The 22,749-nt window shown below is 44.9% G+C and overlaps 1 protein-coding gene across 1 annotated transcript in view; it reads left to right on the top strand.

Annotated features, from left to right (window-relative positions):
- Positions 1-17,901: 17,901 nt before the first annotated feature.
- Positions 17,902-22,749, top strand: part of RRAGD (Ras related GTP binding D) — a 40,364-nt gene continuing 35,516 nt past the window's right edge. Inside the window, exon 1 of the mRNA XM_053592262.1 lies at positions 17,902-18,495. Within this exon, the coding sequence (XP_053448237.1) occupies positions 18,342-18,495 (154 nt within the window). The 5' untranslated portion in view covers positions 17,902-18,341. The remainder of the gene's footprint in view (positions 18,496-22,749) is intronic.

Below are 22,749 nucleotides of genomic sequence, written 5' to 3'. Positions count from 1 at the left end.
CTCTTTCCACCCTAGGGAGTTTCCCTATCTGCTTTGGGAACTTCCCCAAACTCATAACTACAGTTGCTACCTTATTTCCAGGGTGTGAAACCTCTCTTCTGAGGATCCTTTGCCCTCGTCCAGTTCGCATCTGTCTTGGAGGTGTTAGAACACGTTTCCTCTTGAGTGCATTAGTAGCTGCAGATATCTCTCCAGGCAGGTCACCACTGAGCTCCAGGAGAATCCCCACCCAATCAAGGGACATGCACATGCCCTTCCAACATGGTCATTTCTCCTTTACACTTTTCCAGATTAATGAGTTTTCCTAGCTAGTCCCTTGAGTAAACTTCCCAAATACAGAGGACTCCAAAATATCAACAGAAAGTCAGAATGAGATAAGGGGTTAAACTGTATGTGAGAGCAGTCAGAGCGATCATACTGAAAGAAACAGAAGTCCAAGCCAGCCTGCAGGACATGTGAGTGCCCCTGGGAGCTGACTGGGCTGCATTTGTCCCCAGACTTTGATTAATGGGAATTCCTGGCAGGAAGCCTCATGAAAGTGAGTCAGGCAGTGGTTCATCTCTAAGTGGGCACAGTCTTTAGCAATGAGTGCAGGGAGACAACTAAACCTCCCTCTGAGTGAGAAGGCTCCCAGCCTGCCCAATCACTGCCGGCTCATATATCCACCCAAACCCTGCCTCCCTTTGCCTCATGAGAAAGAAATCTGCTCTGCAAATGATCATTTTCACTGCTTTGTGCTAATGTGATCTGCTCCTGTTTCCAGCAACATTTCTTTAATGAGCTGACTGTACTAGCTATCTCTGGTGTTGTTAGTTTCTTCTGCCTTCTTTCCCAGCAGGTGCCCTAAGACTGCCTTTGTAAAGCTTCCACTCAAGTAAGAAGCCTTCTGTCTGCCTCTCTAGGATCACATCCTAGTCCTCCACAAGAAATCACCATCCTGAATTTTGTACTAATAATTCTCTTATCACAAATACATGTATCCCTGAACACTAGGTGGTTCATGTTTGCCTGTTTGTTTTTTTAACTTTCTATAAATGGAATCACCCAGCACAACTCTACTTTTTGCTCAGCACTGTGTTTCTGAGATTCACCTGTTCAGTTACCCTGAGATCCAATATTTTGTTACAGGAATGTGCCACGATTTAATTATCCATTCCAGCTTCGGATGTTGGATTGGTCCCAATTGCTGCTATTGCAATGTTACTATCAATATTTGTAAATGTTTCTCCTGATCCATGTGTATAGGATATAGATAGCTAGAAGTGGAATTCTTGGGTCTTAAAGTATGTGTATATTTAAGTTTATTATGTAACATTAAAACTGGTTGTACCAATTTTCATTTCCATCAGCAGCACAGGAACGTTCCCCTTGCTCCACATCTTTGCCAGCACTTGTTTTCTTTGTGGGTGTGGAATAATTTATCATAATAGTTGTAAGTCCTTAATTATCACCACAACTGAACATCTTTAATGTTTAAGAACCATTTTTATTTCCTTTTTTGTTAATTGTTCATTTTTTTGCTCGGTTTTATGTGGCTTTTTTTTTTTTTTTTCAAAGAGAGATGGAGGGGGGAGGGTCTCACTCTTGCTCATGCTGGTCTCAAACTCCTGAGCTCAAAAGATCCTCTCTCCTCGGCCTCCCAGAGTGCTGGGATTATAGGTGTGAGCCACCATACCAGTCCTCATCTAACTTTTTCATGCAGCCTTTTGATCACTTCCAAATAGTAAACTTGGTACAAATTCATAATGAACAATCCCTCTGGTATCAAAAGAGGTTAGCAACATTGTTTTGACTCTTGATTTGGACTGATGGGATTTTGTGGTCGTGGAGAACTGGCTGACTTCCACTGTGCACTTGGACACTTTGTTTCAGGGTTGCATTGGTGCACCCATGTTTCATCACTGTGACAACACTGCCCAAGATACTATCTTGCCTTTCCAAAAGATCTTGGCAAACTTCGACTCTCCTTTGCTTTTCTTCATTGGTGAGCTCCTTTGGGACCATTTTTGCACACACCTTTTTCAGGCCAAGATTTTCATTTAAGATTTTCCTAACTGAGCCAGGTGTGGTGGTTCGTGTTTGTAATCATAGCACTCTGGGAGGCCAAGGCAGGAGGATCAGTTGAGGTTTGGAGTTTGAGACCAGCCTGAGCAAAGCAAGACCCCATCTCTACTAGGAATAGAAAAATTATGTAGTAGTCAGCACCTGTTGTCCCAGCTATTCAGCAGGCTAAGGCAGGAGGATCACTTGAGCCCAGGAGTTTCAGGTTGCTGTGAATTAGGCTGGGGCCAGAGCACTCTAGCCTGGGCAACAGAGTGAGATTGTCTCAAAAAAAAAAATTTTTTTTTTCTGATTATCCATCAATGTTTACTTGGTCTGCCATGCTGCTCACAGTCAGCCTATGTGAGCCTCTCTCACAATTTGAGAGAGTTGTGCAATGTTTTTGTCAGTTCTACTCATTACTGCCTACCCTGACCTCTCTTCCTCAGTACCCTTTCTCTCCCCTCAGAAAAATGTTAATCCATTTATCCCCATAAACTTGGATTAACATGTCCCTGATTTCACATCCATACTTGCCAAGTTTAATAAGAAATTTATGAATATTTATTCGTTGCTGTAATTCAAGCTCCAACCTTCTTATGATGGCACACAAAAACATGCAACAACAATAACCAACAATGATGAACGCCACTCAGCAAGACACCTCCACACATCAACACAAACACATTCATGAGATACTGATATACCAAGGTTATGAAACCTTACTGAGTTGTTTGTACAGTGCTACCAACGTAAGTGCACACTGGCAAGAGCATGAACTTAATTGTCAGACCTTGCATTATGCAGTCAAGGATCCACGGCACATATGTAAGCAGAGAGGCGTTAAGTGGCATCCCTCTCTGTTCCTGAGTTCACCCCACTGATTTTCTAATCTGTCTCCTTCACTTACTTTTAGCTCCTAAGGTAAAGGGACCATGCTTATCAGTTACAATGTGTTTGGCTGAAGCAAAGAGTGTGCTTGATTGTGGCTTAAACACTAAAAACATGTAACCACTTACAAGATAAAAAGTATCTGGTTTTGAGCACATTCTACCAATCTATTGTACCACCCTCAGTTTGTAGTTTTGCCTTTGTTTTGACGTCTAGATGGAAAAGAATGCCTGCCTTTTCACTGCATTTATTTCAAATGAGGAGCAGATTCTTCTCAGATGCCCCTTGTATTTCTCTTAGATGTCATTGGTCACAACTGGATCACAAAAGTAGGGGGTTGATCAGTATACCTAGCATAGACCAATCATGATTCAACTTCTGGGTCTGGAGTTCCTTCCCTGAATATACTGATAGCTGACAACACTTGGAGTTACTAAATTAAGGGTAAAGGGGGTATTGGTTATGCCACCAGTGATGTCTGCCTGACATTTGTGTGACTTTGTTTTCTCTGTGACTGGCAACAACGGCTGTATCTCAAGGTGTCTGTTCAGCTTACCCTTCTTTGTTAAGAACTTCCTCCCTATCCCTAAGGGTGGGCCTCTGTGAACATACAGCTGCCCTCTACCACAGTGCACGGGATCATTAATTCAGTCACCTACACGTATTTATTGGGTCTTGACCACTGCCAAGCTACCATGTAGCTCATATGATACAGTGTTAAGTGGTGTACCCTAGAACTGTATTTCATAGAGATCTGACTACTGTGGATAAAATGGTGAGCAAAAGCAGATAGTACTGGAGCCTAGTGGTGAACACCATCTTCAATCAAATATTAAATTTTGACTGAAATAAATACTCAGAGTGGTACATGGTAACATGTAGAGAATGGTTAGGACATTAGGCCAGGAGTGGGGTGACCTTAGCCCAAACTCAAGTAATCAGATTTTCTTGCTTGAAAATGAATGATAATAACAGCTAACACTTACATAGTACTTACTGTCTTAAATTATTTTGTTTACTTTGATAGATTTAATCCTCCCCACAACTCCATTGAGATATATAACATTATCATCAGAGATGAGGATATTGAGGTACAGACAGAGAGGTTAAGTAACTTGGTCCAGATCCAAGCACTAGTTAGTGGTGGAACTAGGATTTAAACCCAGGTAGCCTGGTCCAGAACCTAGGCGCACTCTCACTGGGACTGGGAGGGTGGGGCAGCCATCTCCTGGCTTCCAGGAAAGGCACAGGAAGCCATTTTTGCCACAGAGAAAGAAGAATGAAGGTGTGCAGAGAGAAGCAGAAATAAGGTCCTTTTCTGTAGAGCAGCAGTTGTCTCCTGCAACATCCAGAAACATCTGAATGTGACATGACTTCTGAGCACCACCACCAGGTGTATGATCAAGTTTCATCCCCCATCCATCTCTCTCTCCACTCAGAAAATGTATTTATTATGTCAGGACATGTTTTGCTGCAAATTTTAGAATGCCCCACCTTCATAACCTAAACTGAACTTCCCATCTGGAATACCATCATTTATGCACCATAAATGGGTTACAGGAATGGCAAAGTTATGATCCCTTCAGCCTGTGGGACAGCCGGGAGGACCTGAGATGAGTAGTCTGTCCATTTGCATCAGTGCATCCTACAAATAATACTGCTTCCTTCTTCTTCCTCTTCTTTTATTTTTTTGAGACAGAGCCTCCAGCTGTCACCCTGGGTAGAGTGCTGTTGTGTCACAGCTCACAGCAACCTCCAACTCTTGGGCTTAAGCAATTCTCTTGCCTCAGCCTCCCAAGTAGCTGGGACTACAGGCACTCACCAAAATGCCTGGCTATTTTTTGTTGTTGTTGCAGTTGTCATTGTTGTCTAGCAGGCCTGGGCTGGGCTTGAACCCAGCAGCCTTGGTGTATGTGGCCGGCACCAGCACCCTACTCACTGAGCCCCGGACACCACCCAGATAATACTGTTTTCTATGTGCTCTATGTCTGCACGAGGTAAGGAAGCACTGGCCTTGAGGAATAGGCTCTAATTTTCTCATAAAAACAAGAAGTTTGGGCTCTTTCTGTGGCCATCTTGGCTCCATGTTCCCCATGCAGGTCTGGAACAGAATCTAACAGTGATGAGCCAGATCCCACATCCATAGCCACATAACCACACAGTAGGCCCACTGGCAGCAGCATCTGCAATGGAGAAGAACCTGTCAGTAAAGGAAAACAAAGTTGAAGTGAAAAGATGGCACAGAAGACTGTGTCCAGACTGGGTCTTCAACAGGTTATGGGGGTTACTAGAGGCACAATCCTGAAATCTAAGAAAATCCTCTTGGTCATCACGAAAACCAGATGTCTACAAAAGCCCAACTTCAAATGTCTTCATAATTTGGGGGGAAGCTAAGATCAAGGATTCATCTCAACAACCATAGCTAGGAGCTGCTGAGAAATTTGGAGTTTAAGGTGAAGTTGTCTCAAAGAAACATACAGACTCGACTGTGTAAGAGGAGAGTAAAGAGGAAGAAGTTGATGGGTCAGGCATGAAACTTAAGGACACAGAATCAGTCGTGCCAGAGCACATGTGTTGAGGGTAAAGGCAGTCCACGCCCTGAGAACAGTAGTGATGATAACGGTAAAACAGTAAATGCTCTGGGCGGTGCCTGTGGCTCAGTCCGTAAGGCGCCGGCCCCATATACGGAGGGTGGCGGGTACAAACCCGGCCCCGGCTGAACTGCAACCAAAAAATAGCCGGGCGTTGTGGCGGGCACCTGTAGTCCCAGCTACTCGGGAGGCTGAGGCAAGAGAATTGCTTAAGCCCAGGAGTTGGAGGTTGCTGTGAGCTGTGTGAGGCCACGGCACTCTACCGAGGGTGATAAAGTGAGACTCTGTCTCTACAAATAAAAAAACAGTAAATGCTCTCATGGAATTGATGTCATCATCTTCAGCTCGGTTTGAAATCTGTGCTGTTTCTATCCTTGACAAAGTTATGGCTTCTTGTTGGGTGGGAGGGTTTCAAATGTTGGCATGCCCCTGTTTGAGTGCCTCGACTCCACAGGGCCATCCACGTCTTTTCTCTGTTTATTCTGCTATTCCTGTGATGGGATTTTGTATCATAGGCATGTTACCTCTTGGTTGCAAGATGCCTCCCCCACTGCCAAGGACCATGTTCTTTACAAATGTGTTCAAAGAGGGAGAGGTGGCATCAGGACTCCTGTGATTCATCAGTCTCTTTTATCAGGAATCAAATTTTTTTCCTAGAAGTTCCCCAGCAGGATTGCCCCTTACAAGTTATTGACCAGCTGTGAAAGAGTCTTGGAGTTTCAGTATCTGTCCTTTTCCTTCTCTAGTTTGAGAAGCAAGCCCAAAGACGGGATTTGGGAATGGCTGGTAAGGATCTGTCTGATAATACCTGTTACTTCTGTTACATAAAATAAAACAATATGTGTCAGTGACAGTTCCTGGGTTTCATTCTAGTGAATTTTCAATAAGGTTATTTGTCTTAGAGAACCTACTTTCTAACATTATTGAATATGTAAGTTGGAGTACCTCTCCCAGCCAAAGTAAGAGTTGCCAAGCTGGAACCGACCTGCAGACTTGGGACATGGATAGGACTTCTGTGCTGCTGACTCCGTTGTCAAGAGCTTTCTGTGCTCACATAGTGGCACCATTTATGTCAGAAGCTTGTGCTTAAAAATCCATATAAATAAAAGATATTTATTTTATTTATTTATTTTTATAGACAAGGTCTTGCTATATTGCCCAGGCTGGCCTGGATTGAATTCTTGGACTCAAGGGATCCTCCTGCCTCAGCCTCTGCATGCAGGAGTTAATTTTTATAAGTTTTTTTTTTTAATTTAATTTTCCATAAATGTTCGTATGCAGCAATTCCATCTCACAAGTTTGAGGCTTTTCTTGGATAACTACAAATGTCATCTTTAGTTCATCAAAGGCTTGCCGTTGGAAAACTTCATTATTTATTTCAAGACATTTTGACAGACATCCTTATAAAAATGGCCAAAATTGCAGGATTAAGAGAGATGGACCTGTAGCAACATACAGTAACTAGAATGTTAGAAACATAGGCCACTGATTCACCTCCTGCCCCTAATTCTGATCCCATCTGGGTCTGACCTATTTTAATAAACAGCATTACCATACATCTGGTTGTTCAAACCAAATTCTGGGAGGAGTCCTTTCCTTGACCACTCACATCAAGCCTATCAATAAATTTTATCTTTTCTACCTCCAAAATTTATCTCATATCTATCCACATCTTTCCATTTCCATTGTTGTTTTTCTCCTACCTGAGAGTGCCCTACAATCCAATCCCCCCATATCAGCCAGCATATATAAATCAGTTATCCAGTGCTGTGTAACAAACCACTCCAAATCTTAATGGATTAAAAAAATAGCCATTTTAGGGGCGGCGCCTGTGGCTCAGTCGGTAAGGCGCCAGCCCCATATACCGAGGGTGGCGGGTTCAAACCCGGCCCCGGCTGAACTGCAACCAAAAAAAAGCTGGGCGTTGTGGCAGGCGCCTGTAGTCCCAGCTACTCGGGAGGCTGAGGCAAGAGAATTGCTTAAGCCCAGGAGTTGGAGGTTGCTGTGAGCTGTGTGATGCCACAGCACTCTACCGAGGGCCATAAAGTGAGACTCTGTCTCTACAAAAAAAAAAAAAAAGACAGCCATTTTATTTGTTTATGATTCTTTGGGTTGGCTGAGCAGGGTTCAACTGAAACAGCAAGGCTGTGTTCCAGGTGGTGTGAGGTGGACCTCTGGGCTGGGGATACTCGATACTGTCACTCATGTGTCTGGCCCCTCAGCAAGGACAACTGGAATATTGGGGACTCTTGTGCTCCAGCATCCTCAGGGCCTCTTCACCCACAGGGACTCTCTACCTGGATAGCCCAGACTTCTTTTTACTTGGAGCTCAAGGCTCCAAGAAAGTAAAAAAATAAGAAGCATGGTCTCCTATAACCCAATCTCAGAAGTTCCACAATGTCCTTGTCACTTCTACTACATTCTATTGGTTAAAGCGAGCACCAGGCGCCCCAATTCAAGAGGAAGAGAATCTGGCCAGGCAAAGTAATTGTAATCCCAGCACTCTGGGGGGCCGGGGGTGGGGGTGGGGGTGGATCCTTGGAGCTCTGGAGTTTGAGACCAGCCTAAGCAAGAGTGAGACCCCGTCTTCACTAAAAGTAGAAAAACTAGCTGGCATGGTGTTGTGCGCCTGGAGTCCCAGCTACTTGGGAGGCAGGAGTTTGAGGCTGCAATAAGCTATAATGATGCCATAGCACTTTAGCTGTAGCTGGGGTGAAGAGGGAGACCCTGTCACGAACAAACAAAACAAACAAACAAATGAGGGGAAACGAATGGGAGGCATAGCAAAGGCACACTGAGCACAAGATGGGTGGATGGTTGTTTCATCTTTGGAGACACTCTACCATAGTGAGCTTTTAGGAAAATAAACCACACATTTCACTTCCCTTCTTAAAACTCATCAGTGCTTCCAATGGCACTTAGAATGAAATCCAAGCTCCCTATCCAGCCCTCAGCCCTACTGTCGCCTGCTTTCAGCACACTGGCCTTGTTGTTCTTCCCACGCCAAGCCCTGTCTCTTCTCCTGGCGCTGAAACATCTTTTGGGAAACCCTGTTCATCCTCACTTTGACTTTGCTCTCTCCTTCTCATGGTCAACTCCAATGACACCTCTCTCTCTCTCTTTTTTTTTTTTTGAGACAGAGTCTCACTTTGTCACTCTCTGTAGAGTGCTATAATGTCACAGCTCACAGCAACCTCCAACTCTTGGGCTCAAGACTTGATGTATGTGGCCGGCTCCCTACTCACTGAGCTATGGGCACCAAGCCAATACATATTAGAATATTTTGAGGCATCCCATGGCACTGTGCCTGGTTCCTGGGATTCACATGTTGAAAGATTTTCATGCCTTCTTTTTAAGTTATTATTATTTATTTATTTTATTTTTTTGTAGAGACAGAGTCTCACTTTATCGCCCTTGGTAGAATGCCGTGGCATCACACAGCTCACAGCAACCTCCAGTTCCTGGGCTTAGGCGATTCTCTTGCCTCCAGAGTAGCTGGGACTACAGGCGCCTGCCAGAACGCCCGGCTATTTTTTTTTTGTTGTTGCAGTTTGGCTGGGGCCAGGTTTGAATCTGCCACCCTTGGTATATGGGGCCGGTGACCTACTCACTGAGCCACAGGTGCCACCCTTAAGTTAGTAATTAAAGCTAGACATTCTCTCTTGAAGCAAACAAAGGAAAGAACCTTCTATAGAGTCTTATTGGACTCCTTCTAATCCAGGAAAAGCAACCAAATTTCTGAAAAGAACAGCTCACAGCCTCCAGTTCACCACATTTAGTGAATGTGGTAGGCATGACCTTGTGAAATCATTAAAAATTGATTAAATCATTTTTATTGACACAGTCCATCATGAAAGAGATTTTATTAAAATAATGATTTAGAATTTTAAACATATGCATATGGTAAAATAGGCAAACAACACAAAAGAACATCTGATGAAAAGTTCATTCCTTTCCCTCCCTAACAGTTCCCCATTCCCTCTGCAGAGGGAAACACTCCACCTTTAAATGTGCCCTGCACCTTTAAATTCATAGCCATTATAGAGGTTTATGTTTTGCATCTCATCCCTTTAATAGTCAACAAATATTTTTTAAAGAAAGAAAATGAAGATAATAGGACTTTCAGGGCTACACTTTGAAGGAAATCAACAGAGGGAAATGAAGGAGTATGTGGAGGTGAGGGAAGGAGCCTGATTTAAATGGGGTAATCAGAGAAGACCTCTCTAAAAAGGTTTCATTGGGTGGCTCACGCCTGTAATCTCAGCACTGTGGGAGGCTGAGGTGGGTGGATTGCCTGAGCTCACGGGTTTGAGACCAGCCTGAGCCAGAGTGAGATCTCCTCTCTAAAAATAGCTGGGCCTTATGGCAAGCACCTGTAGTCCCAGTACTCAGGAGGCTGAGGCAAGAGAATCGCTTAAGTCCAAGAGTTTGAGGTTGCTGTGAGCTGTGATTTCACAGCACCCTACTGAGGGCGACATAGTAAAACTCTGTCTCAAAAAAAAAAGAAAATTCTAAGATGCAGAGTGCAAACTGTATGTAATTGTTCACCCTATTCTGGACTGCAATTACTCTGCCTACAGTCTACAGGTCTCTTTTAAAAGCTCTCACATTCCTTGTCCTAAGACATCTAATTGGTAACAACAAATAATTCAAAGAAATAAGGAAACAAACTTCTGGCTTAAAATTCAAATTTTCAGGGAAAGTACACTTGGATTTTATACTTTAGCTTAGCATATCATATAATATAGCCATATAAAACCAGAAAGGGTACTTAATACTTGTTATTTATGTTCCTAATAAAAAGAATGGTCATGATCAACAATTTTATTATGGTAAGAGGTTTTCTTCTTTTTTAAATTTTTTATTATTTGGATATGTAATAGTTGTATATATTTATGGGGTACACATGCTGTTTGGATATAGGCATACAATGTGTAAAAATCAAATGAGGGTGTCCATCACCTCAAGTATTCACTTCTTTCTTTTTTTTTTTTTTTTTTTTTGAGACACAGTCTTGCTCTATTGCCCCAACTAGAGTGCAGTGACATTATCATAGCTCACAGCAATCGCAATTCCTGGGCTGGTGGGATCCTCCTGCCTCAGCCTTCCAAGTAGCTAGGATTACAGTTGTGCATCATCAGGCCTGCATAATTTTTTTTTTTTCTATTTTTCATAGATACAGGGGCTCACTCTTGCTCAGGCTGGTCTCAAACTCATGAGTTCAAGCAATCCTCCCACCTCGACCTTCCAGAGTGCTTGGAATGCAAGTGTGAGCCTCTGCCTGCACCTGCCTTCCTTCCCTCCTTTGTTGCCTCCATCTCTCACTTCCTGTTTTTTTGTTTTTTTCTTTTTTTGGAGACAGAGTCTCACTTTATCATCCTTGGTAGAGTGTCCAGACATCATAGCTCACAGCAACCTCAAATTCGTGGGCTCAAGTGATTCTTTTACCTCAGCCTCCCAAGTAGCTGGGACTACAGGTGCCTGGCTATTTTTAGAGACGAGGTCTTGCTCTGGCTCAGGCTGGTCTTGAACTGGTGAGCTCAGGCAATCCATCTGCCTCAGCCTCCCAGAGTGCTAGGATTACAGGCATGAGCCACGGTGCCCGGCCTTCACTTCCTTTTTTGACAGTCTTAGTCTGTCCCCCTGGGTAGAGTGCAATGGCATGATCATAGTTCACTGCAACTTCAAACTTGGCCTCCCAGAGTGCTAGGATTATAGGTGTGGACCACTATGCCTAGCCCCATCATTGCTTTATGTTGGGAACAGTCCAATTCCACTCTCTCGTTAATTATTTTAACGTATACCAAAACTTATTGTAGACTCTAGTCTCTTTGTTGTGCTATCAAATATTATTCATTCTAACTACATTTTTGCACCCATTAAATATCCCCCCTTTATCTGTCCCTCCCCACTACCCTTCCCAGCCTTTAGTAATCATCACTGAACTCTCTATTTCTGTGAGCTTATTGTTTTAATTTTTAGCCCCCACATATGAAATTTATCTTTCTTTGCCTGGCTTATTTCACTTAACATAATGTTTTCCAGTTCCATCCATGTTATTGCAAATGACAGGATTCCATTCATTTTTGTGGCAAATATTCTGTTTTATATGTATAAATTCTGACAATGAAATTCACGAATTGATCCTAGAATAAAATGCCACACACCTCATTGTTGACTATCACCACTATCACCTTTGAAGTCCTCCCCTTGAGAAGCTATGCACTGATGCCAGCACCTAGTCCATACTTCAAAGCAATTTTGAACTCTTTTTCTGGAATGGTCATCAGAGCTATTGTTGTATTACCCTTGATGTCCTGAATGTCATCACAATGTTTTCTTTTCAATATTTCCTTTATTTTGGGGTAAAGAAAAAAGGCTTTAGGGGCCAAATCGGGTGAGTAGCAAGGCTGTTCAAAAACATTTATTTAGTGGCTAAAAATGCCCTTAAAGACAGTGCCATATGAACTGGTGCATTGTTGTGATGTAAAAGCCATGAATTATTAGCCAAGATTTTCAGTTAAGATTTTCTTAACTGTGGGTGGTGCCTGTGGCTCAAGGAGTGGGATGCTGGCCCCATATACCGGAGGTGGTGGGTTCAAACCCAGCCCTGGCCAAAAACTGAAAAAAAAAAAAAAGATTTTCTTAACTGTTTCTGTATTGATGTTTAGTTGGTCTGCTACACTTCTCATAATCTGCCAATGATTTTGACATACAATTGGACAAATTTTTGCAATATTTTCATCAGTCTTCTCATTATTAACCACCCTGACCTCTCTTCTCCCATCAGAAAAATGTTTAATCTGCTTGTAAAAATGTTTAATCCACTTGTAAACTGCCATTTTCTTCATGGCATTATCCACATAAACTAGGACTAACATGTCCCTGATTTCACTTCCATTCTTGACAAGTTTAATAAGAAATTTACGAATGTTTGTTCATTGCTCTAATTCAAGCTCCAACATTCTTATGATGGTACACAAAAACATACAACAATAATGAATCACTCAGCAAGACAGCACCACACTTTGACACAAAGTGAGACACTGATATACCAAGGTTATGAAACCTTACTGAGTTGTTTGCACAGTGTTGCTAATGTAAAGCATGGTAGTAAGTTCATGAACTTAATTGTCAGATCTGGTATGCCACATTTTCTTTATCCATTCATCTGCTAATGGACATTAAGTTTGATTCCAAAACTTAGCTATTAATAATAATGCTATAATAAATATAAGAGTACAGATATCATTTTCATATATTTATCAATATATCGAAATATATCAAAAATTATTTTTTCCCCTCCCCTCCCCTTCTCTTCCCTTCCTTTCTCTTTCTTTCTTTTTTCTTTTTCTTAGACAGAATCTCGCTCTGTTGCCCTGAGTGCCAATCTCAAAAGCTTGGGCTCAAGAGATCCTTTTGCCTCAGCCTCCCAAGTAGTGGGACTACATGCATCTGCCACCATACCCAGCTATTTTTTTTTTTTTTTTTAGTAGAGACAGAGTCTTGCTCTTACTCAGGCTTGTCTCAAAATTCCTGAGCTCAAGCAAACCACTTTCCTTGGCCTCTCAGAGTACCAGGATTACAGGTGTGAGCCACTGCATCCAGCCCCGATTTCCTTTCTTTTGCATGTATACCTAGCAGTGGGATTGTTAGACCACATGATAGTTCTATTTTTAGTTTAGTCTTTCTTTCTTTTTTTTTTTGACTCTGTTGCCTGGGCTATAGTGCAGTGGTATTATCATAGCTCACTGCAACCCCCAAATCCTGGGTTCAAGCAATTCTCCTGCCTCAGCCTCCATGTAGCTGGGGCTACAAATGTGTACCACCATGCTCAGTTAATTTTTTTTTATTTTTAGCAGAGACAGGGTCTTACTGTTGCTCAGGCTGGTCTCAAACTCCTCGCCTCAAGCAATCCTTCCACCTCAGCCTCCTAGAGTCCTAGGATTACAGGTGTGAGCAAGACTATTTTTAGTTTTTGGGAAACTTCCAGACTGTTCTTCGTAGTGGTTTACTAATTCACATTCCCACCAACAGTGTATGAGAATTCCCCTTTCTCCACATCCTCTCTGGCATTTGTTACTGACTGTCTTTTGGATAAAAGTCATTTTAATTGCAGGTGAGATGATACCTCATTCTACTTTTGATTTGTATTTCTTTGATGACTAATGGTGTTGAGCAATTTTTCACACACGTGTTGTCCATCTGTATGTCTTCTTTTAAGAAATGTCTATTCATGTATATTGGGTTGAGTGCGGTAGATCATGCCTGTAATCCTAGCTCTCTGGGAGGCCAAGGTGGGTGGATTGCTTGAAGTCATGAGTTCGAAACCCAGCCTGAGCGAGAGCAAGATACTGTCTCTACAAATAGCCAGGTGTTGTGTCAGGCACCTGAAGTTCCAGCTACTGGGGGACTGAGGCAAGAGGATCACTTGAGCCCAAGAGTTTGAGGTTGCTGTGAGCTGTGATGCCAGTGCACTCTATTGAGGGCGACATAGTGAGACTCTGTCTAAAAAAAAAAAAAAAGTCTGTTCACATGGCTTGCTCATTTTAAAATCAGATTATTTGATTTTTTCCTATTGAGTTGTTGGCGTTCCTTACACTTTCTAGTTATTAATGCCTTGTCAGATAGGTAGTTTTGCAAACATTTTATTCCATTTTGTGGGTTGTTTCCTCACTTTGTCGATTGCTTCCTTTGTTATGCAGAGCTTTTTTTTTTTTTTTTTGTAGAGACAGAGTTTCACTTTATTGCCCTCGGTAGAGTGCCGTGGCGTTACACGGCTCACAGCACCTCCAACTCCTGGGCTTAGGCGATTCTCCTGCCTCAGCCTCCCGAGTAGCTGGGACTACAGGCGCCCGCCACAACGCCCGGTTATTTTTTTGTTGCAGTTTGGCCGGGGCTGGGTTTGAACCTGCCACCCTTGGCATATGGGGCCGGCGCCCTAGTCACTGAGCCACAGGCGCCGCCCTATGCAGAGCTTTTTAATTTGATCCCATTTGGACATTTTTACTTTGGCTGCCTATGCTTTGGGGGTATTACTCAAGGAATCATTGTCCAAACCAATGTGCTGGAGACTTTCCCCAATGTTTTATTTTAGTAGTTTCAGTTTCAGGTTTTAGATTTAAGTTTTTATTCTATTTTTATTTGATTTTTGTGTATGGTGAGAGATCGGGTCTAGTTTCATTTCTGCATATGGACAGCCAGTGTTCCCAGGACTATTTATTTATTTATTTATTTTGTGGTTTTTGGCCGGGGCTGGGTTTGAACCCGCCACCTCCGGCATATGGGACCAGCGCCCTACTCCTTGAGCCACAGGCACCACCCCACCCCCCAGGACTATTTATTGAAGAGACAACAATTTCCCTTCCTTCTCACAAACACTAAGCACCTGTCAAGTATAGCCAATGTGCCATGGTTACAAACAATAGCAAAAACTATGGGTAGCCCTTGGGCAGCACTTGTGGCTCAAAGGAGTGGGGCACCTGCCCCATATACCTGATGTGGCGGGTTCAAACCCAGCCCCAGCCAAAAACTGCAAAAAACAAAAAACGAAAAATTATGGGTAGCCCAGAGACAAATTCTCATATTCTTTAGAACGTTCTGCCAGAGACAATATCTACAGATAAAGGTTGAGCTCTAGTCCAGAGAGGGTCCAAGGAAGCAGTCAATTCACTGAACAGATTTCACATTGAGTTTAATAAAGGCTTTCAGGGTTCTTGCAGTGTTTTTCAATTTTTATTTAAATTCTGAATGAATGCATGCACATAATTTTTTGTTTTACTTTATTTTATTTTTTAGAGATGGGGCACTGCTCAGGCCGAAATGCAGTGGTGCTATCATAGCTCACTGCAGCCTAGAACTCCTGGGCTCAAAAGATCCTCCCACCTCAGCCTCCCTAGTAGCTGGGACCACAGGCTGGGACCATGAGTTACTCTGCCTTGCTAATTTTTTAAATTCAAGGACTTCTATTTCTGGGATATTCTTCAACATAACCCTTATTTGAAATGGTTACAGCAGAAGGAGGAAAGTATTCAAGTGCTTTCCTGTCCAGTTGGTTCAAATTTTATCATGCTATACATTTCTGAGATGACAGATGCTATACATTTCTAATGACTCTGCAAATGACTCTTTTGTTCAGCTTGAGGTACAACATAATAGAAGATTTGACTTTTACTGATTTGGGGGGGTGGGTTTTTCCCTTTTAATTGTTAAGAATGGTACAATTGAGGCAAGAGAATCGCGTAAGTCCAAGAGTTAGAGGTTGCTGTGAGCCGTGTGACGCCACGGCACTCTACCCGAGGGCGGTACAGTGAGACTCTGTCTCTACAAAAAAAAAAAAAAAAAGAATGGTACAATTCTCAAAGTATCTTAAAGTGTGTTTCTACTTATTGCTAATGTTTCCTTCTAAGATCTCTGTTCTTGGCGAAGTCAGAGAATCATTGGGGTCACAGGCACTGTGGGAGTGTTGGGTTATGGGTCGTGCTCTCCTGATCCCTTTAGTCCATGGGACATCTATATATACTTAGCAGCCAGCCTAGGGATGTCCTAAGGGTTTGAGTCTGGGCTGACCTTAGACAGGCTTTTAGGGTCTCATAAGTAGTTCTCTGAGGTTTGAATCAGGTCAGCTCAAAGGCTTCCCCAGGCTGGTAGACTAACTGGTAGACAGCTGAAGTCTTCATTCTCTGGGACAGCCTTCTTCCTGGGGATTTCCTTTTATGATGGGCTAGGAAAATTACTCCTAGGAAATGAACTTTTTAAGTAACTGAAAAAAAAATTTTTTTTCCCATTTATTCTTCCTAATAACTCTTAGAAAGGGTGATGTTCTATTGATGAAGAATCAGGTTTAGAAAGGTTTGTATAACTTGCCTCTCATGAGATTAGAGCCTGCTCGGGCTGGTAATGTTAGCCCTTTCTGCCTTCTCTGCCCAGACTCTGTCCCAGTCTAGGTTCCAGGATCCTTTGCTCTCTGGATTCAAGTTGTGTTTGGACAATGGAAGACACAGGGCTGTGGGAGGAAGGTGAGAGGAGAGAGGTCAGGACATTTCTTCCCACTGCTCTCCCCCTAATGTTAGGCAATTCTGGCAGTGGCAACTTCATCTCTTGTTTTGTGGCCCCTCTCCAGCATTCTATGTCCCTTCCTTTACTCCTATAAATTTAGAGTTGGTAACATCTCCCAGTATTGCTAATCCTTGTTTTCATTCTCTAAACGCTGTCCATATCCCTGTAAATTACCCCTTCACTTCAAGGCTTTTCAGTTAAAATCTTTGCAAGTGGCCTCTGCTTCATTCTCAGGGCCTTGACTGATAGAGTCATACCAAATTATAACACCATCTTCACCTGGAAAAGCAGAGGACCTTTCCAATTAGAACTAGCCACCTCCTTCCTACAAAATGTCTGCAATCCACGTAACAACAACTCCTCCTCCTCTAGGGCAGTGCTTCTGCCCTGAACACCCTTGGACCTTCTACTTAGCCCAGCCCTTGGAATATAGTGTGTGCTTGATAAAGGTTCCCTGCAGAAGCAGTGCACTGGGACCCAGGAGTCTCTATCCAGCATGAACTCCCTCCCCCTCTTCTCCTCCCACACCACCTGCTGAGCTGTTGGCACCTGTAGGACCTGGATCCCTGTGCCGGCCAGCCGGTTTTTTCTTACTGTGCTTCACAGAGGGAAGTTCATCCACGTGATTTTTTTGCATTGCCCATAAAAGCTGGGTACAGTGTGTCCAGTGGTGAAAAGCTTGTAGGTTTTAGTCATCCTCACACGGCTGCTCTTCTTGAGAATTGTCCCCCACCCCCACTCCCACGCCACGAAAAGCGTGAAACTTTATTTATGTAGCATTGCAGTCTATGTAACAATAAGCCTTGAAGAGGCGGCCATCTAGCCATGTTACACACTTAAGACCTTTTCCAAAAGGCTGCAGGGACATTATTTCGCCCAGGCGGCCACGAGTCACATGGCACCTCCAGCCCGGGTTACATCTGGGTAGGCCTGCTTTTTAAATACTCTGGGTGGGAAGCACCTTGAACCATAAAGGGACACTAAAAGACAATTGCTATGGAGACTGCGCCTCCGTTGTCCGTTTGTCTGAGTGCTCTCCCTCGGCTGCTCCGCATCCCCGGGGAGTCCTCGGCTCGCAGCTTTGGGGCGGGGGCCTGGGCGCCACAGCGCGGGGAGGTAGCCCCACGGGGACAGGAACGCGGGCCCAGGACCGAGCGCAGCAGACTGCCGCCCAAGGTCCGGCGCCGCCGGGAGCGGGGGGTGGGGGTTCTCGGAGCGAGCAGCACCCCAGTCCTCGGCCGTGCGGGGACCACATGGGAGAGCGGCGCGTGAGGCCTCTGGCGCGCAGCCGCAGCGGGTGACGGCGCGACGTCCCGGGGGCTCCGCGTACCGGCGGGTGTCGCTGCGCTGGTCCGGGCGCGTGGAGGGGCTCGGAGCCCCCTGCTGGCTTCGTCAGCATGTGTGTGGCCCCGGCCCTGCGCTCCGAGCGCGCGCGCGCCCGTGCGGGTGTGCGTGTGAGTGTGTGACAGTGTGCGTCAGGTGACTCGGGTCACGCAGTCTCTCTCCCTCCTCCGGGAGGAACTGCCACACTCCGGCTGACTCCTCCGCCGGCGGGCGGGGCGGGGGGCTGGGGACGCGCCGGGAACGCGGGCCCGGACCTGGGCGCCTCCCGCCGCGGGGAACACACGGCCCCCGCCTCCGCCAGCTGCCGCGGAGCTTCAGACGAAACATCGATTCCGAAGTAGGTGCAGGCGGCGGGCGAGGAGCTTGGCCCTCACCCGGGACCCCCATCGCTGCCGGGACGGCCGGCTGGCTGGTGCGATGAGCCAGGTGCTGGGGAAGCCGCAGCCGCAGGACGAGGACCAAGACGAGGAGGAGGAGGAGGAGGAGGAGGATGAGCTGGTGGGGCTAGCGGACTACGGGGACGGGCCAGACTCTTCGGACGCCGATCGGGACAGCGGGACGGAGGAGGGGGGTGAGCGTCCCGCCCCACACGCCCTGTGCTCCCCTTCCCTCCCCCAGCCGGGTCCGGCCGCCGACCTGGGGGGCGTCCAGGGGAGCAGAGTTGAGGGATGGGGGTGGCGCCAGAGGAGGGACTTGGAGCTGCAAAATGGGGGACCCCGGTGTTGGTGGCAGAGGCGCGACCGGGGTCGGAAGGGAAGGAGGAACGCGCTCTCCTGGCCCCTTGCAGAACCGGTGCCTGCCCCAGCTCTTCCCCGGACCTCCTGGCAGGCTCTCGGTTTGGAGAGGGAAGGGGACGTGGGCGCGCCTCGGGACCTCGCCTTGAACGCTGCTGTTGAAGCCGGGGTCAGATATCAAGGCTAAAAAAAGGCCGCCGGCAGCGCGTGACTGGCAGGTCGTCGGCAGCTGCGGGTGTCAGTCTTGCACCGCTTTGGGCTGCCCAGGTCTGCAGCGGGGGGAGGGGATGCACGCCCGGGGGACACGGGAGTCGCCTAGTGGCCGTAGGTTTCTCGGGATCTAGGCAAATATTGTTGTTAGGATACCTAATCTGCGCTCCGTGTCACCACCTGGACTGGGGGTGCCTGCCGGGGAGTGAGCGCGGGGCGGGGGAATCCTTTGCCACTAAAACAAACTCTTTCCTGTTCAAGAAACGGGGTTTAGCAGTCGTTCAGCCTGTGGGGGCTACTGCATTTTATTCTTAAAGCTTAAGGAAGTTGAGAGACTTGCAGCATTCCAGACCTTTGTTGTCAGCCTTTTTTGTGTGTTCCTCAAAAGCAAGCAAAAGATTCTTATTTTAAGGTGGCTGAAAAGGTCAGTAGAATAGCTCTTAAACATAACATTCTTGGTGAAGCTGTGTGCGCCCTAGGAAGGGAACTAACTTCTTTCATGTTTCACACTGAAGAAATGGTGCAAGGGATAAAAGTACCCTTTTGACTGTTGATTTTTAAGAACTTTTATTGATACTTCACTGAACTTATTTTAAATTCCGTATACGAAGCCTTTCTCTGGAGGACACTTCACAGCGTTCTACATCTGGCAGGCACTACGTCAGTGAATCAGAATAAAGTTAGCTGTGCCTTGTGCCTGGCAGATGAAAGCAGCTTTCCAAGTCACCCAGTTTCTTTGCGTCTTCTCTCCTGGGAGGACTTGTGTTAATTCCGCATTTGCTTAAACTGATGTGTGCACCTGTGTACTTCCGGTAATTGGTCCCACAGTTGAGCACTGGCCCACGATTTTGTAGATAAAAGCTTTCAGTCTTTTCCTGGAGTCTTCTGGGGCTACCTTCCGCGGTTAAGTTGTCCCGTTGGCTTCATTATTATTCAAATTGCATTTGTTAGTTCCTCCCAGAGTCTTTGGTTACTGGGAGAGATGTAGAATCGGAATGTATTTGCAAGGTATTTGAACTTGTAGACACACAATAGTGTCTGTGTGGGATACTCTTTTGAAAAAAAAAAGGAGAAAGGGGCCATATCTGGAGGGAAAGTTCTGTAGTTTGATATTGTTCTGGGGGACTGGGAGAGTCTAAGGAAAGCACAGGACCTGTTTATTTATTCTGTAGTTCCTTAAAGGGGCACTCTTAAAATTTGATTTGGGGACTTTGAGTGAAATTAACGCCCTGCTTGTGGGGGTCGGATTCCCTGAACAAAGGGCTTCCCCAGAGCCCAGACTTTGAGGCTCCCTTTCTGCTGCTACCCTGCAAACCTGCCTGTAATTGGTGCTCTTGATGACTCAGTAGTAAAATCCTCCTGCTGTGAGTTCTTGGGATCAGCCTGGAATCTTGCTATGAAGGGTTGAGTGTGTGTATTTATGTGGGAGAAGAGCAATGTATTAATGCTTTTTCTGGCAAGCACTACCTAAACCCGATCTCTCCCTAGCTGGGCCTGCTGTGACCGGGGTCTGCTTCTCCCACGTCCGCTGTTATCTTCTGGCCTCTTTTTTTCCAGGTTACCATGCCTTTGATTTGGGGGTTTTAGGCATTGCTGCACAATCTTTATCAGAATATTTGCTTTCTATAATGGCAAACAGGGCTCCCCAGTGAGCAGCTCCAGCAAAGACTATCCCTGAAGATTGTCAGGCCAACAAATATGTTCCCAGGAGTGGGGATTTGGAAGGGGCGGTGGCTGGGAGTTGTGACTTCCCTTCCTGTGCCCTACAGAAGGCTGGGGTACATGTTGCGTTACAATCCTGTTTTACTTTTGGTAAAATTCAAATTTACCTACTCTCAAACTTAAGAAATGGAATGTGAAAAAAGAGACTTATTCTGAGAAAAGATGGATATGGTGCACTTTGAACCGTGAGCAAAGCATTTTTTCTAATGAACCTCCTCCCCCTTCCAGGTTATCCTGCCTTTACCCCGCCTTTGATTTGGAGGTTTTAGGCTTTGCTGTGCAATTTTTATGGGACCATTTTCTTCCTAATGGTCTTGGTCTAGTGCCTGCACTTGGTGGGGACTTGGGGCTTTTTCCATGAGGTTCAGAGGTCTACCCTACCAGATGGGATGCCCGAGGTGGGATGCAGGACCCACCAGCACCACCAGGTAAGTTGCAGTTTGTCAGGAGCTGTGCTATAAAAGTGGCCTTAAGGTGGATGTGAAATGAGACTTTTATTTCCCTGGGTCTAGAAGACTAATAAAGGAACCTCTGATCTCATTTTATTTATTTCTTTTATTTTTATTTATTATTATTATTATTATTTTGCAGTTTTGGGCCAGCGCTGGGTTTGAACCCACCACCTCCGGCATATGGGGCTGGCGCCTTACCCCTTTGAGCCACAAGTGCTGCCCTCTGATCTCCTTTTAAAACCGTGTGCCTTGTAAGTTTTGCCACATCAAGCTAAGTTTGAAAACATAGTGTGCTAAGGTGAGACTCAAATTGCACTTCTCCTCAGGCTTCCTGTCCATATTTTATTCATGAATAGCAGGAGTGTTCTCCGGCACTTTAGGTCTGTTGAGATAGATTTGGGGGCCTCTCAACCCTTTTTTCTTGGTAATTACAGATGAGGTGTGTCTCACCTTCAACCCTCACACTCTTGATGAAACCCCAGAGAGGACACAATGATTAAGACATTAAAAACAATTGTACCAAAGATAGTAGACTTTAAATACTTACTTTAATAAATTACTGTGCTTTAAGAACTATAATAATAAGGAAAGCGATTAAAAGATCATGTTCAGAACATGAAATTTTTTTCTGAAAGTCCCTTTAGGGGAGACTTGGCTAACACAGCTCACCCACAGTCCCTGTAAGTTGGGTCTTTGTTGTCACAGCAGCTTGTGTACACCCTTTGCATCTGAGGAGGGGACAATTTAAGTGGTTACTGGAAGGTGAAGGGTCTAGTGTCAGCAGGTGACACTTCCCTGAACAGTGCAGATGGGGTGAGTCTGACAGCTCACATCTATTAATCATTAGCATCAGCTTTTTTTTTTTGTTAATTCACCTTTTTATTGTTCACTGAGAATAGGATAATTATTCTCCTGATACTGAAAGCATAGCTGAGAGTTACCAGAGGAGTTTTCTGAGGGCACATCATGAGCTGTAAGTGAGCAGGTTTAGAAGAAAGGTTAAGTGTGGTGATGTAAGCCCCTTTCCTCGTAATTCCTTGTCCAAAAAGAGCTAGGTTGATTACAGCCCTCGCCACAGCTAATTCCTTGGATTTCTTCTGGCCCTTAATACAGAGATTCAGAAGAGTTGGAATAGATGGGACTAGAGAATAGTTAAAAATGGTGCAACCGAGGGCACACCCTAGGCAAGTGCTTTTCCAAATACCTGTATTGAGAGAGCATACTTTTATGCCAGATGTTTTATAAACATCTTTATTCATTGGGGGAATCATAGCATCTTGATTCTATACTTTTTAAAGAAATCTCTCCCATTTTAATATTAGACAGGATAGTCTAATGGAAATAAGAGGCAGAAACAACAAGTTCTGGATGAGAGATGTGGCTGTGAGTTTGAAACATTTTCTTTCTTTCTATTTATTTATTTATTTTTTGAGGCAGAGTCTCTTGTCACCCTGGGTAGAGTGCTATGGCATCATAGCTCATAGCAACCTCAAATTCTTGGGCTCAAGTGATCCTCTTGCCTCAGCCGCCCAAGTAACTGGTACAGGCCTACACCACCATATCTGGCTATTATCTATTTTTAGTAGAGAGGAGGGTCTCACTTTTGCTCAGGCTAGTCTTGAACTTCTGAGCTCAAGCAGTCCACTCACTTTGGCCTTGCAGAGTACTAGGATTACAGGCGTGAGCCACCTTGCCCAGCCTCATTTT

Source organism: Nycticebus coucang, chromosome 5 (genome assembly GCF_027406575.1).
Source record: "Nycticebus coucang isolate mNycCou1 chromosome 5, mNycCou1.pri, whole genome shotgun sequence".
NCBI classification, from domain to species: domain Eukaryota; kingdom Metazoa; phylum Chordata; class Mammalia; order Primates; family Lorisidae; genus Nycticebus; species Nycticebus coucang.
This window is presented reverse-complemented; position numbering and strand designations above follow the sequence as displayed.